This window comes from Cupressus sempervirens, chromosome 5 (genome assembly GCF_028749045.1).
Source record: "Cupressus sempervirens isolate cs-2001-9-10 chromosome 5, ASM2874904v1, whole genome shotgun sequence".
Classification (NCBI taxonomy): domain Eukaryota; kingdom Viridiplantae; phylum Streptophyta; class Pinopsida; order Cupressales; family Cupressaceae; genus Cupressus; species Cupressus sempervirens.
The window spans coordinates 419,009,470-419,027,401 of record NC_143122.1 but is presented as its reverse complement, the minus strand read 5'-3'; the positions used below and the strand labels follow the sequence as shown (position 1 = coordinate 419,027,401).

Here is a 17,932-nt window from a genome sequence, read left to right as displayed (position 1 = left end):
GCAGTCCCCAATGGGAAGATCGCAGCTTTCTTACAGTCAATTGCAGGCCACAAACAAGTAATTGCAGACCTCTAATCTGACCGCAGGCATTCAGAATATTAATATTAATAATGACATTCAGAACTGTAGATCGAATTTCTTCAGATTTGCAAGTATATTGGTAGTTAAAACTCGCACTCCCTCACAGCCAAACAATGTCTCCTTAGCAACAGAAAAGAAAAAACAGGAGACACACCAAATTCAATTCTATCAAACTCTTATTCAAATTTGCTATACCTCAGCAGCAGATGTAATACACCTATCAGAAAAGCAGATCCTTATACATCAGCAAGGGTTTAGAAATGAGGAAATTTGGAAACTCTTCACAAGCAACAAAGAAAATAGATATTTGGATGCCTTTCCCATCAAATGGCCTCATATTTATAATCTCCAAATGGCACAAGTTTCCCAAATGAACTTAAGAAGCTTCCTCCACACAACGTTAAAATATAAAAAAGTGTCATTATACTATAATTTATTAATTGCTTTTGGCTCCAATAATGACCTTTTTTATCATAACATAATATTCTAACACACAACGCCAATGTTTCTTGTGCCCGCGATTTAAAACTTTTCAACCCAGTTCCAATGAGCTATGATACTGAGGTGACCAACATAAAACACCAACAAAAATAGCAACCTCAACATATTTAGATGAATAATAATAATAATTCACCCATCTTCTGAAAACAACTAAAGAAACATCAAAGTCAAAATTTGACAACACTAGAGTGATCCTGATGAAGAAAGACGATGAATGAACCTAATGGGGTGACTTACTATAAATAGACACTCCATCCAAGATTCTTGGAGCCCAAACCGAAAGCCTGAAATAAAAACTGAGAGCATCACTCAACTCCTCTAGCTCAACTGAGCTCACCAGAACCAACAAACTGACTTACTATAAATAGTAAGTCCCTCAAACGAAGCCAAAACACACCATAGGCTGCTGGAAAGCCTAGAACCCCACAACTGAGACCCTCAAATTCAATTTTTGGGTCACGGTGGTGAACTAATCAAGCCAACTACAGGAACCTCCTAAAAATGGGGACATTACATTTTGTCCATCAGAAATATTCTAAAAGGTTTATCCAAAGGGCATTTGCCTGTCAGGTATATAATAGTGGTCACTATCGTTGTGTTAGTGGCTAAGTTTGTGCCAACATCAACATTTGTGCCTATGACCATACCCAAAGATATTTTTGAACATGACCACGTAAAGGATTGCATTAATTGGCGTCATTGGCATCGTAGTGAAGGCTTCGACAATGTTTATATCAGAGTGGTGCAACGGAAGTTGGTTGACTATGTTGTAATAGAGATTTGATGTCAACTCACATGCTCTACCAATGTATTTGATTTGGGATCCAAGAGCTAACGGTATGGATTGACTAGTGAATTGCTTAAGGACAAGCAATCTTAAGGCGACAAGGATTTGCAATGTCCCCAAATTTAATAAAACACTTTAAAATTAATGGTCCCAAAATATTTATAATATAATTTGGACCTTTAATTATTTAATAAAGGCGCCTAATTTTTATTAATTATCCGTAGGTGTTTATCATGTTGGCATACTTTGTAAACCCTTGGGAGTTTTGTCCGAATGGATATTTATGTGCGGCATGTAGGAAGTTGTTAGCATGCGATTTGGATTATTTTTATTGTACTGTGAATTCTAATTGGAGTTCTGCTCATCTCTCCATTTCGGAAGCGAAAGATCTTCCCTACTTGGCTATTTTTGGTTTCGGTGGGATTCAACCCTCACCCTATTCCATCTCTATAATACTTTCTCAAAAGTAGCAAACTTGCACACAATTTTTGTTTGCAATTATAAATATTGTTCAGTAAAACTTCATCAATTCTATTGGCATCCACCTTGTTCTTGCAATCTGGAGTATATACATATTTAATATCAATGACTTCCAACAGTTGGAATCGTATGTTCGTTGGTGTACAAGGAATTAGCAAACCAACGTCCCCAACAGTTGTTCGACATACCTATCTATTGTACCATATGGCAATCCAATCTCACTGTGTGCTAAAGCAAAACCTCCACCTAAATCCTACTCCCCCCATACTGCTCAACCTTGGCTACCGTACAGACATCCTACTCAGACCATACATCTTATTTAGTCTCTCCTCACCATGCGAGATAACTCCACCTTACAACCAAGCAGCACATCGTTCACCATACGGCCAAACATCACTCTCTTCTGTCGTGCTTGACTACCTTACCGTACATCCCCCACTTGTACCGTACAAACATCATCTGGCCACAACCATATGCCAAGAACCACACCGTACACCAATAATCATTGAATTGGAGGAGAGGGGAATTGGTTCGCAGGACTTACAAAGGAAGGAATATTATAAAATACTGACAATACAAACTGCCTCGAACCCTAGCTTCCTTCCTATGCGGCCTCTGCCGTCCTACCATGCAGCCTCTTTCTTCCTTTCCGTGTGGCCCCCACCTTGCTTGCATGCAACCTCTGGCTCCCTTCTGTGCGGCCTTCAGATTGAAATCACCACCGAATAAAAACACCTTCAGATAGAGTTCGCCTTTGAAACATTACATATCTTGATTGTTGAAGTATTTGCGGATGATATCATTTTTGGTAGAGATGACAAGATGAGAAAAGAATTCATTGATGAGATGCAGAAAGAATTTGAGATGTTTCTGATAGGTGAGATAACATGTTTACTTGATTTACAAATTCTATAATCAAAAAAATGAAATTTTGGTATCACAATTGAAGTATGCAAAAGAGATGCTAAAGAAGTTTGGGATGGATGAGCCAAAGCCTGTTAGAACTACTATAATAACTGGTTGAAAATTGACAAAGGATGATGATTCACCTAATGCTAATCAAACTAGCTACAGATCTATGATTGGTAAATTAATAACCAACACACACCACGTCTTATATATCTAATATTGTTGGTATTGTTGTTAGATTTTAAGTCAAAACTAAGAAAACACACATATTTGTTGTTAAGCGGATTTTCAAATATTTGAAGTGTACAGTTGACTATAGATTATGGTATGGTGAAGACGAAAATTTTTCTTTGAAAGCTTATACTGATGCTAATTGGGCAGGTAATGTACATGAATGAAAAAGTACTAGTGGTGGTGCATTCGATTTGGGAAAAAGGTTAATTTCATGGTTAAGTAAGAAGCAAGATTGTATACATCAATCTACTATTGAATTTCACCATGTTGTTGCTGCTATTGATTGTACACAAGTTGTTTGCATCAAGCAAATGCTAAAGGATATTAAAAGAATATATTGATGAGCCTATTATTATTCACTATGATAATTCAAATGCTATTAACATTTGCATTCAAAGACAGAGAATATATCTATAAAATATCATTTTTCTAGAGACGAGATTAATGAGAAGTTAGACTGCAGTACGTAGCTAATAAAAAGCAGATTGTAAATATTCTCACGAAGCCTTTAACCAAAAATGACTTTGAATATCTCAGACATATGCATGAGGTGATAGCCCTTCCTATTCAGAGCTAGATGGTGCATGAATTTCATCAGTTCGGTGAACCTAACAAACATATCATGCATCTTGGTGGTTGTTTTCCGGACCTGCTCCTTAAAGGAAGTAGTTGCTTATGAAAAGTTTGTTATGAGAGTCAGTTGATTTGATGTCTTTGACTTAGTGCATTCATATGCCCTTGTCATCGATGTCAAAGTGGGTGAAATATCTAGCTGAAAAATATGATGTTGATATATGAGGAGAGATATGTTGTGGGAGAAATTTAACAGACATTTTCTATAGTGATGATGCATTTGATCTTTCTACACTGGCTTGGTTATTCGTATTATATGTTGTCATCAATGCCAAGGGGGAGATTATTAGATATTGTTAGTATTGTTGCAGAGGATACTGCATTACATATTTTGGCATTACTGTTTTGTCCTTAATGTCAAGATATTTCTTTTCCAAACCGTGTTGACAGCTTATTCTGTGAAGAGATTGGATCAATATGATTTATGTATTATCAATCAAATAGTGTACAGATGCCGATGGATTCATGGATGTTTATATATGATCATTCTTGGATCACAATGGTTGATGTCATGATTTTTATGAGTTGCAACTAGTTGATAAGAAGTTAGATGATAGACCTTTTATGCTTATTCTCGTGATGGTAATTTTGCAATATTTCGATTGGTGTGAATCAATTATGCAATATTTCTTGTTACTAACCTGGTGGTATGCTCAAGACTTGGATATGTATCCTTAGATGAAGTAGTTCATGATTTTGACACATGTAAGCATGATGAACAGTGTAGAGTTTTTCATGGATTCAAACACGGTGAAGTTGTTGTTGAGTTATTCAATGATGCTTGTTATTGTGTTGATTTTCAAATCGCTACAAATGCAATAGTGCTGCCTTTAATGTATGTGTTTTCCAAAGGTAGCAATGTCTTGCATTTATATTGAGAATGAGCCAGGCAGAGACATGTCTCTTTATGGGACATGTCTATTCATTACTATGTGATTAATATGACAATAATAATTATGAATATATATACATAATATCTCCTAGTCATCTATCTATCTATCTATCCATCTTTATATATATATATATATATATATATATATATATATGTGTGTGTGTGTGTGTGTGTGTGTGTATATATATATATATATATATATTGATTTTATGAGTTGAGTATATATACATCTCACATTTACTAAACATTATGCATATTTTCACTAGTTTTGACTAATAGTATTTATCCGACTAAAGCTATAAGACATCAACAATCCCTCTTACAAAGGGACAGTAATTTTATGAGTTGAGTATATATACATCTCACATTTACTAAACATTATGCATATTTTCACTAGTTTTGACTAATAGTATTTATCCGACTAAAGCTATAAGACATCAACAATCCCTCTTACAAAGGGACAATAAACACATGGTTCGATATTACCTCAATGTAATATCAAAATGGCATGATTAAGGATATCTTTGATCAAAAGGTACACACCATTTAGATATCATCTCATGATATCAAGAGTAATGGCCTCAAAATATCATCGCATGATATTCACCAAGTACTCTGAGTAATGGCCTCCTGAATATCAAGTCACATGATTTTCACCAAATTCTCAAAATGTCCATAAGGTATGTGCACACATATCCTCAATAATACTTACCATAGGAACATTATATTCATTGTTTGTTTAAGAAAATTCATCCACTGTGCAAGACACAATCTATCATGATCTCCTTAGACATCATAAGGTATCCATCATAATAGAAGATTAAGTTATTGTAAGATCTTCACCTTTCAATAACTTCTACAAATACAAGTGAATAGTCCTTTGCAAGTCACCACTTCCTCGTGATGTACATAGGGGGCAGGCCGATTAAAATCATGCAGTCACACACATGACATCAAAAATTACATGAAGTGACCATTGATACTATCATGTAGTGTTGTCATGTCATCCAACGTGAACCATATCAGAGAATAAGGGTTTTCACCTCAAATTTCTCTCTTATAGAGAAGAATGTATTACAAGGGATTGCACTTTGAACTTCTCCTTGACAAAGAAACACTAATCTTTTGACCTCCTCAACTGATGTTACTTCTAATGAAATGTTAAACTCCCTCAGAATCTGATATCAACTTTTCTAACCTCCTCATACAAGTTTGCTTGTAATGGATTTTTTTACTCCTACTCTTCATCCAATGTTGCCTCTGATGAAGTGTCAGACTCCCTCTAAATCTGATATCAATCTCTAATTTAATGCAAGAACATCCCCGTAGAGAAAGGAAAAGGCCAAGGCAAATAGCTCAAAGAAAGAGACTAAAGTGACTGTCTCAGCAAGTTTGGGTCCTGTGATTAGGGAAGGAGAGCACATTTTGGTCAAGTGGTGTTTGCAAATAATAACTCTAGGCTCTAACGTCAAAGAGGAATCAATCCATGTTGTTGTGATATGAATATATTCAATAAGGATGATCAGATGTGGGTGTAAACAGCCTAATCCAGTTGCATATTTTAATGAAATCTATTCAGCAATAGTTAAGTCCAATCCAATATTTGCTGCATCATAGTTGTCAATAATATATCTGTACTCAATGTTCTCTTAATTCCTCTTTGCAACAGAAGAAGTTACTAGTAATTTCAAAACATGTCCTCTTACATCTGCAGCCTGGCTCCGATATTGAAGTCAAGACTAAGTCCGACTAAATTTTGTGATAATGTATTGTATAAAAAGGTGAAAACATTTGTTTTTTGAAGAAAATGATGATGCAATGAGTGGATGAAATGGGAAGGTATGTGAGCTTGTTCTATCTGTTATTGAGAGCATAGTTATGAGTGGAACTGTTGAGACAAACAATTAAAATACTTCATTGGAAGTTTGTTGACATATATATTACAATTAAATTAATAACTTTAATTAAAAATTTAATTAATATTAAATAGATATTAAATATTTATTTATTTAATAAACTTTAATTTTAGTTTATATCTAGGTTGCATGGGTACGCATACCCACGTACCAAAACTGTAGGGTACAGAGTGGAGAGAATCATAGCTAAGGGCCTTGATTAAGATTTCTGATTTTTGTTTTGGTTTTCTGTTTGCATATCAGCTCGTTGTTTATCAACCTTAATTCAATACATAATCAATTTGAAACTTTGATACAATACAGATTAACAGTAAACTTTATCACTGTTCAAGTAAAAAGTTTATCGTTTGCAAAATTGCATTGTTCATCTTCTTGTTCATGTTTAAAGTCTGCCTTCTCTGTTATGCATCTAAACATTATCATATATTATTATTACAAACATATTGCAAATCTAAACCTGAAAACAATACATTACATTTGCAAACTTTATCAAACTTTATCACTATTTTTGTTTTGAAAAACCAGTGTCATGACTCATAATTCAGATTTTCTATAAATATTAAATTTAATTTTTAAAAAAAAGTTTGACGTACCCAAGTACCCTTCTCCCCTATTTTGAAAAATACCCGTACCCGTACACATACCCATACCCTAAGCACCCAAGTACCTTGTCCTGTGCAACCTTAATTTATACATAGAAAATATTAAAAATTGTTTAATATTTGTTAATCGATGAAATTTTTGTTTATAATTATTTGCATATTTGATGAATGTTTAATATTAATTTTTATTAATATTTGTCAAAACAAATTTAGTTTAATAAGTATTTGAGAACATCAATATTTATTAAAAATGATATTTTTATATTGAATTAAATATTCAACAAATTTTATTTACAGTAATGCTATCAATATTTGAAAACAATAATATGATTATTTTATTATTTAACACTGGGCGTCTTGGATATGCAACAAATTTTAACTAAATACTGATAATGAGATTGGTATACACATGATATATTATATGAACATAAATATAGTCAAACTGGACTTTAGAAAGTAAATTGATTGTTTTATACATTTGAGACTTATAATATGATTTGTCTGACTAGTGTAATGATTGTGTTATTTGTTATTGTTCATATAGGAATTAAGTTTGCTTTTACGAATGTGAACCAGAGGCTTGGGGTTTTAATTTTCTTGTGATATGTGTATTTGCAATGATGTATGTTATTATGGATGCAATCAATTTTTTACCTAACCTCGCTTGTTAAGCTCAGGTTTATGTTGATTTTTGAGAATGCACTTATGATGAACGATTTGAGGACCAGCGTATGTGTTCCACGTCTTTTACGCAACAGAATTTTATCATTTTTCCTTTTTAAGATTTATTTTGACTTGTGAAATTAGAGTAGGTTATCTAAGTGTATAGATGGCAAGTGGCATGAAATAAGGGTTGGGTCCCTAAAGTCACTATCAGGGTAACTCATTGTAAGTTGACTTAACAAGTGATAACTTAATAAATTTGTTAGGCACAAAATAATAGGATAATTGTATTCCTTGATCATGCCTCAAGTGCTAGCAAAGGCTAGGATGGGATAGGGAAATGATGCTTGCCACCTAAATGGATTAGATATAGCATAGTTGGTAACATTGTCTGTATGAGAGGTTACTAATTCGCATAGAGTCACTAGGGGACTGAGGTCCAGAGACAATGCCAAAATAACCTTAGAACTGACTCGTGTGATGACACATCCCCATGTGCATCCTAGTTTCCTAAATGTGTTGGTTGCATCTGGAATTAGTATTCCTTACCTTTGAAATTTGTGTAGTATCTCTTGAGATGAAGAGCTTTCCAAATTCCTTGCCTAGGTCTTTTAAATTATTGGTTTTCTCCTTTTATATCTGAGTGGGACTTGATGTTATCTTCTCAAGACAGTGGAAGTGGACCTTTAGTTCCACAAAGGCAGGTGGTACCGATTCTATTACCATTTGAAATTTTGTTGGACTTGTACAAGTGTTGTGATCCTTGAAACAATTACACATCCTTGTTCATCGTTATTGGAGACTTTATCTCATCTCTTAGATGGTGTATATCGTATCATCTATCATGTATCATTGTATGAGTTGTGATGCTTATGGAATATTGTATTGTATTTGTAATTAGATTATTACTACATACCCAGCAACTTGTGCAAAGGACATTGTATCATTGCGTATACCTTATAGTGTCAATTGTATTTATGTATCCACTTATGTGATGATGTCCTTGATATTCATATATGGATGTGAGAAATTATGTTTAATCTAAATAATAAATTATTATGTATATTCTATGTTATGAAACCCTTGAGAACTGTAATAAGTGTTTGAGTTGTATTTAAGTGTATGTAATGTAATTTATTGTATTGCTCCGGCATTGTTATCATTGTTAACTTTTAAAAAAGAAAAAAATTCAGTAACATTGTAACATGTTTAGGGTAATTTCACTTGGGTTCCCTAGTGGGTTGTTACACTCAATTAGAGTGACTTACAATTCATAGTAAGTCAATTGACTTCAAGCTACTATTTTTAGCAATGCACTTGGTATTGGCAGAGTTCGTCAGTTGACAAATTGAAATGAGTTATTGGCTCAAGCCAAAGCTATTAATTATTTATAAAGAATCCTTTATTAATAATTAATGGCTAAAGTTATAATATAATTTTTTTATTTAAGAAGCCAGTCAACACATTAAATTGCACATCATTAAATGTTATTTGACTAGAATTATTAAAAGGGGTTATTAATGATCATAAAGTCAAAGTATAAAGTGCATAGGAAGGAGATATAACTGATTATTAAAATATACTTGATGTAATTTTGTTGCGCACCAAATGGAGGGAAATATAATTATTTACTAAATTTCAGATATATTAAAAGCAAATGCAACAAAACCAAAATATTTTATGTCGTGAAAGGAGTATTCAAGAAGCTACTGGCTGATTGGGTTCAAAAATTATAAATACATTCATTCCAACGTGAAAACCATTTTATTGTGCATTAGATCTTGTGAAATTGTTAGAGATCTTGAAACAAGAGTTTAAGGAGAAAGAGCGTGCAAATTGTGAATTTTGACAGTTGTGCACTCTGAACTGGTGAAACTATCCAGTGAAGTTGTGCAAGCGTTGCTCTTAATTCAAAGACCAGGATTGGATAAATAGTTCAAAGAATTTGCAGATAAATTGTTTACAATCATTCAAAATGAAAAATTAAGTCGGTATGATTGGTTGAAGGTAGATTGCAACAAGTAAATAAAGCTGCATATGAAAGTAAAGGCCAGCCGCTTAGTTATTTGAGGACCACAAGCAAGCAAAGAAAGTGGCGTTTTGGATTTAGATGGTATGTTTTGGTGATTTGGTATCTTTCTCTTAAAAACTCCAGCCTTGGCATCAATTCCATGATAGCTGCGATACATTTCTGGGTGTCCAATTCTAGTATTCAGCTAGAGGTCTGCTATAATTAATATCAAGAATTCTGAATAATGTTATCCCATGCATTGTACTTGACTTAATGAATAATCTCAAGGTGGATCAATGTACTAGAGGTGTTACAAATATATGGAAAAGAAAATAGTTTAATTGATGAATTACTATATGCTTAGTAATAGCAAAACCATTCAATTACAAACAAAACAAACACATTTACATCCATAAACCACAACTTGAGCTTTGCATGCAAAATGTTTAAGAAAATATCATATGATGTTCCCTAAGGAGATTGCAGCCCAAAGGCGCTCTAGGCACGAAGGGGATCTCGGCCCAAAGCCAATAACCTGAAGGCAATCTTGGCCAAAAGGTGATCCCAATCTTGGCCTGAAGACGATCTCAATCTTGGCCTGAAGGAGATCTCAGCCCAAGAGCGATTTCGGATGAAGTCTACTCTCAGCTTCATACTTTGTATATGGAGACACTTTCTTCCTCCACGTTTGGTTGATCCTTTCTCGTGCGACAATTTATGTCTTGGCATCTGTACGACAATACTACTTCATATGACCACCACGCTCACTCCCACTTGCACACACTTTCGTGCAATGGAATTGTCTTATGGATGCTATCTCAACCAAATATCAAAAAGTTATTGATGTATGCTAGATCCATCATGTAGAAGATAAATGCAAGGTATTCAAAGGTATTTGAATCTATTAATATGTGAGAGATACAAAAAATAATAACAATAGCATTTCAGATTACAAACTTCAGAAATCTACGAACAGATCTTCAATACAATGATCTTGGATCAAAGGGCACAATATAGACTTATCTCTGAATTAAGACTTTCACAAACTTGACGCACAATGTGAAATATTAGAATGATATTTCCAAAAGCAGTGAACTGCCGAAACTACAATCACAGACTAGAGATGATGTTCCACCTCCAAAACTGTGTAGAAGTCACGTTCAGCATTCAGCTTCCGGGAATACAAAGAAAACATAAACTTTCACTATCATCATTTACATTGCCAATCCATTTCCTTTTAAAGGCCTCCAAGTGGCGTCAAGAGATTTACAATTGCCTGACATTATTTTATAGATTAAGACCCCCTTTTATTAATTTAATTAATTAATTAAAGTTCCCTTTACAAGATTATTTAAACTCTAGGACCACTTAATTAGTTAATTTACTTAAGTCATTTAATTAAAAATTTGGGGACATCACATGTTAAAACATTCACAATTGAAGCAAATTAGAACCTGTTGGGGTTCTTCGGGATTGCAATCGATGTGTGTATGCTAAATATTCATTGTGGACTTTAATTGACAAAAACTTCTACAGGATAATTTCATACAAATTGTAGGAGTGTTGCTAACATTCTAGAGGGGATTTTACTATGGTATCAAAACTAGTGATCATATTAGCTTGTAGGAGAGAGAACACAGGTCGGCAACTAAAAATTTTATCTAAAGAAGAAATATTGATATGAATACAAAAGGAAAAGATGAAGAATGAATGACCACCAATATAGCTAGGCAACCACTATACCAAAATCCTATGCTTATGTTGAATGACATTCAATGATGTTAAGAAAAGGATTTTCATCCCACTAGAGTGCCAATGTCGGTCCTGTGTTCAACTCCTACTTCTTGGCCCACCATCTACTTTGGCCACATGCCCAAAAGTACAATGTAAAAAATATCAGCTAGGGTTCAATCAAAATATTGTATTTACCTCCAACACATCATTACATGCCATCCATAGTTCGTAAAGATCAAATTTGAGACCTTAGGCATGATACTGAGCAATGCAACCACTAGAGCAAAACCCCAAACTAATGGAAAATAATGCCCTTTAACATAGATAGTGAGGTTTTCATCCTACCAAAGTGTCAGTGCACGAGAAGCCCCTCATGGGCACATGACTGCCAACATAACAAATGAATGTCCATCAAGCTTTATCCGATTGGATCTTTGTCTTGTAGGGACATTACAAGTAATGGCAAACAGATTGAAAAAGATTTTCTCCCAAGAATAATCTCTATGTAGCAAAATAATTTACTCCATGCAAAACCTTGCATGATGATATCTTTTCAGCTGTTGCATTTGTGTTGTTGGTTAGTTGTTGGTGTATATTGTTCTATCATTTGAAGCTGAGGGTTTATATTGGGTTCCAAATCCCTCTCCAATTCTGTTTGTAAAAGTGTTTCGGGCCCCTTTCAAAACCTATTTGCCCAATAAAAACTTACTCCAAGCAAAACAAACTTTCACAAAATTATTGTTCCATTTGAAGCTATACATTGCCAGACACCTCAAAGTAATAGAGCACGATAATTAAACTTGATATGATGTGGTATATAGAGGTGAAGAGAGTTAACATGTTAGTGCGTAGTGTGTAATGCTCTATCATTCAAACACGGAGCAAAACAGATTTTACACAGAGCAAATCTAATACAGTGCAGATGTTGTGAAGTGTTAAAGTAAAGAAGAAATATGTTCATCGTCCATTCAAGAAGTAAAATCCAAAAGGTGGAATTTTGCAGAAGAGTTTGGTGCCTGCTAAAAAAAGAGATTGGTGTCTCATTCTGAGGTGATGCTCCGTTGTGGGGATTAGTGTCTGCAATAGGTTAATGCTTGCAAATTCTATAATTGGGGATTGGTGTCTTCAATGGATTGGTGCCAACAAATATTACAAAATCATTTCATTTTTGGTGGCTGCATTTGAACAGTAAATCCAAGCAGTCCACGGAATTTACCTAAATGGGTTCCCACGTAAATCTTCTGTTCTTGATTAAGTGGATCTTGTGTGGTGGTTGTTAAGTTTCATAAGTAAAAGATTGTCTCACACTGATTTTTTACTCAAGGTTTTGATCTAGAACACTTACTACCACAATCATTCAGGTTCAAACTACTGAACAAACCCTCAAAATTATACATCAGCAGTGGCCACCCTGTAATTTACATGTGTACCCTGTCTGGTGTCAAAAAGAAGTTTACTACAAAATAATACTCAGGCGTGTTCTAAGCTCCATTTTCTTGGAAACGTGCTGTTGTTTAATTTTGACCATCAAATTGATATAAATGCAATTCTTGTCTGAGTGGAACAGATAAGCAAAGACTTTTTGAGTCCTTCATTATTTTCTTTTACAGTTTGCATTTAATGTATGATAGCTTCCCGTGCAGAAAAAAGGTAAAATAACTATGGTTAAACTTAAAAGGAATCAACATGATTTTCATCATATTCAGAAAATTCTTTTACTCAATGTTATAAACATAAAATAAATAATGGAATGACCTGACCTGAAATACGGTTTCAGTCTGCCCACAAGAACACTGCATTCTTCATCAGAGAGGCCTGATCCAACTCTGCAAAATGAGAGAAATCTGCAAGAGCAACCATACCAAAATTATAATTTATCATCATCAGACTTTTGAAGGACATTAAAAGAGAATATAAAAGGATGCCAGAATAAGGTAGATAAAAAGGATAGTTTATCCATTTGTGGCGTGCTAACTGATAATCCCCAACTCTTTTATCAAAAATATTAAGAAGAATGTTGGCTAGACCATATTACAAAAAGTGCATATTCAAATCTTACAGAAGAGATATTGCATTCAATGATCAAAAAACAATATTAAAGGTTTTTCTAGTTTCATTAAAATTCAGAAACAAAAGCATATCAACAATCATATGATGCATTCCTGATTCATTTTTTCCACAAAAATGAAAAGAATCAATCCACAATTAAGTTATGATAAGAACCTTGTAGGGTAGCCCACATGTGTTGAATTCTGTGCAAGACCAAGTAAAAATTGTGCAACCTGAAAGGTTTTAAGCTTTAAATATCACTACAAGAACCAATGAAGGTTTTCTAAGTCCAGATGAAATGAAATCTTAATATAAAATTATGAATTTCAGTAAATATATCCTGCAACAATTAATACCTCTCCTCCATGGCGTCCAGATCCATAATAACCTCCTGTTAGACAAAACAGTCGATTTCAAGAACATGTTTGTTCACGTTCAAGCAACTATCATTCTAGAGAGCAGATCATTATCATAAAGTAACTATTTCTATCAGATACATCAAAATTAAAGAGATGATTTAATTAATATAAGAGGGGTGGACCTATGATAAGAACATCAAGATCAGATCCAGTATTTATATAATCCGGTTTAAGCTTTATCCATTTTCCACTTCGGTCACCAGGTTCCCATTTCGAATCTAAATCCTTCAAAATTATGCCTTCATCTCTGCACAAGATTTAATATGAAGTTGATTGAATATATCATTAACCTCTAAAGATTTCTTTTAATAGAGATTCATGAAAACAAATATCAGTATTCCAGCCATATTTAACTTCTCTTACTGTAAACATTATAGCTTACATTAGATCTTGAAATTAAGGAATCAAAAATAGATAAACAACAGCTATATTTCTATTACTACAATATTCGATGCAAAAAAAAAAAAATTATGCCTTTATTTATGTAATATTAAAATAGAAGTTTTACAACCAATAAAATAACTGTAAATAAGTCTCATCAGCCTAGGGCGTACATATTTCAACATTTATCAATGTGTATATTTCATGTGTAAACATGAGAACCTCTTCATTATTTCTATTACAAAAGATCTTTTCAAATAAAAGCATGTGTCTTTAATGTTATACAGTTACATAAAAGGATAAATTAAGTTAATGATATTAACTAAATGATAACGCATAACTTAACAAGGTATGCTTTAGAATCCATCAAATGAGTATAACTCCTTCCCCTTCTGATTTAATAATTGAAGATCCATGAACAAAGTGTAAATGTCTTTGCTTTCTTTCATTGCAAACTCATTATTCGAAATAACTGAATCTGATTAATTTGTAGCAGAGCTACAGTGACAGTTGGATGCAGTTGTGATTTTGAAGAGGGTCAGAGAAACATTCATGAAAAGCACAAGAACCACAGCAGCGCCTTAGACAGATTCTTGAACAGTGACAAAAATTGCCCACCACAAGGAAATATTTGCGTTGGAACCAGGTACAGTTGACAAGTTCCTGCTTGAACAAGGATATAGATTCTAGAACAAAACGATATGATGAAGCTAGAATGGTTTTAGATGCTAGGAAAGTCGTGTGCAAATTAGTTAATACCTATGTTACCCCAAGTTTCCGGGACGAGGGGACAGGGGGACGGGGAAACGGGTTTCCAGGACGGTTTTTTTTTTTTGCTGAAACAGGGGACGGCAGGGGACAGCTATATATATATATATATATATATATATATATATATATATATATATATATATATATGAATTTTCAAATATATTCATCAATTCTACATTCATCATAGCAACATAGTTTAAAATTATCAATTCCATTCATCAAATAATGATCCATCAATGATCATAGAGCATAGCAATCAACATCTAATCGAATCATCGTAGAAAATTCTAAATAGCATCATTTTCAATCATCATTTAAGTACTTAAGATACCATTAGCACATAATGAAATAAGTCAAATAAGAGAATGAAAAACATCAACTCTCAATAAAATGGAAACATTGAATAGATAAAGACTCAAACTTTAAAGTTTTAAATTTTTGAAGTATCAACTATAGTGTATCAATGATCATATAATATTATAATGTCAAGACAAAACACTCCAAGTCTGAAACATCAAAGTCAAAATGAAAACAAAAGATACTACGGCAGCTGCCCCTAATCATCCATATCAAAGTCACTATCACTATTATCCTGAGCTTCAAAATGAAAACAAAGATGGTATGATAGTTGCCCCTAATCATTCATTTTATAATATATTTTATAAAAAAATTGACTTCTACATGTCCGGGCCTGCAGATGACTGGAAAATCATTTTTTTAATGGTTTTTTTGAGTTTAATAAATTTTAATAGGAAACCTTTTATGCAGTCCCCGAGATGTTAGGAAACGGAAAAACAGTCCCTGAAACAGTCAATGTGGTTCGGAAACTTGCTGACCGTTTCCGAAGTTTCGGGGACACATTTCCTATTTTCTTCTCCAAGTGGGGACACCTGGGAAACGTCCCCTACTGTCCCCCCATGCCCGAAACCATCCCCGTTTCCGAAACTTCAGGTTTAGGGGTGGAAACGCGTCCCCGGGTAACATAGGTTAATACCTTGAATGGGACTATGAAAGCTCCTCAATCCTGGTACATCAGAATTGAAAAACATTTTCAAGAATCTAGATTCAAAGAAATCTCATTGGTCTACAAAGTGATGATAATGTTAAGTGATACTCATTGGGGATGTTGATGATTTTTACATCACTTATAGCTAGGCCAATTCAATTTAATTAATGAAATTATATTTATGATCTTCAATCTTCTAAGCTACTTATAGTTCTAGAAGTTTGGTAACTTGACTGTGCAAAATTTGTATCCCATGTCAAATCTGCACAAGTCTCTTTCAGAAATTTAAGATGAAGGAATGGAAACCATCATTTACACCTATGAAGATTAAGCAGAAAATCTTGCCTCATGTTGATTCTTCAGCAGTCAGTGAATAAGTATCCCTCCATGATGATCATATCACTTCCTCTTACAAGTTTGTGAACAAATTGATACAGCGTTTTGATAGGAAGGACCTTGAGCATAGCTAAGTTAGCTCACTTATTCCCTATCACTACAACATATTCAGCAATGCAGATAGCTAAGTTGTTTTTCCGGCAGGTGTTCAGGTTGCATGGTTTGCCCCGAACTATAGTGAGCAACCGCGATAGAAGATTTGAGTCACTTTTGGCAAGAGGTTTTCAGATTATGTGGGAAACATTTGAATCGGAGTACCAGTTACCACCCTCAGACTAACAGCCAGACTGAGATTGTGAATAAGTGGGTGGAGGGCTATATGGAACTATGTTTCTTCTCAGCAAAGGGAATGGGTGAAGTGGATTCATTTGTGCAAGTATTTTTATAGTTCCACTCACCATATGACTATACAGTTGTCTCCATTTAGAGCTCTGTAAGGATATGATCTTCCAGCCACATGGATTTTCTTTGCAGCGATAGCAGGGTGCCCAGCACAGGTGATATGCTACACGACAATGAGGATTTTATGAGGAAATTGACATAATATCCAGAGGGCACAGAATCAGCGAAAGCAATAAGTTGATCGGAGGAGGACAACTCGCTCCTTTCAAGTGGGCGATATGGTTCATGTGATGCCACAATCGTACAAATAGTCTTCCATTAGGAAGAGTGGAGCTGAGAAGCTCAAGCCTTGGTTTTATGGTCACTTCAGCGTGGTGAGGCGTGTTGGTGAGGTGACATATGAGTTGGATCTGCCAAATGATAGCAAGGTACATAATCTGTCTAATGTTTCACGGCTGAAGAAGGCATTAGGCAGACATGTAGTCCTTTCTCCTATTTTACCATAATGAGGGGAGGCATGAGTTAATCTCTGAGGCAATTCTTGATACTCAGGAGAGACAGTTGCAAGGTCTATCAGAGAGTTTACGGTCAAGTGGCAGGGGCTACCAAATGAGGAATATTCTTTCGGTAGCCCCTGCTACTTGGGAGCCTAAGGATACTCATTAGCACCCGAGACAGTGATTGCTTGGGTAGAAGCAATCTTGGGGAGGAAGGACTGCAATGTTCCTGATTCAGCTCTTCAATGCAACCCTCGTGAGTTGGCAGTAGGATTGGAGGGTCTCAATCAAGACTTGCTATTTATAGTAAGACTAGTTTTGGTCAGTTGCTATTTTTGGTAGTGTAAAGCCGAAACAGTGGTGGTTGTCATCTATTCAGTCTTCTGCACAAGATAAAATTATGTAATGAGGGAGTCATATTTATTGCATGAGTTATGAGGCTTTATGATTATTAATGCACTTTATCTTATTACATGTCATAAAATGATTATGTGAAGTTGAAGCCTCTTTAGTGATTGGAGTAATGTTGAAGCAACGTGGTGCAAATGAGATTATAAATGTGGCTCTCATTTCGACAATGGATCATCCATCAAATTGTTTATTATCTTCATTTTGGCTGAGGGTTTTA

At 34.4% G+C, this 17,932-nt stretch overlaps 1 protein-coding gene across 1 annotated transcript in view; it reads right to left on the bottom strand.

Moving 5' to 3' along the window:
* ATLIG4 (DNA ligase IV) overlaps window positions 1-17,932 on the bottom strand; it is a 247,221-nt gene that overhangs the window by 75,173 nt on the left and 154,116 nt on the right. Inside the window, exons 13-16 of the mRNA XM_089830934.1 lie at window positions 14,034-14,158; window positions 13,849-13,883; window positions 13,667-13,725; window positions 13,204-13,287 (exon numbers count right to left, since the gene is read on the bottom strand). Coding sequence (XP_089687060.1) covers window positions 13,204-13,287; window positions 13,667-13,725; window positions 13,849-13,883; window positions 14,034-14,158 — 303 coding nt within the window. The remainder of the gene's footprint in view (window positions 1-13,203; window positions 13,288-13,666; window positions 13,726-13,848; window positions 13,884-14,033; window positions 14,159-17,932) is intronic.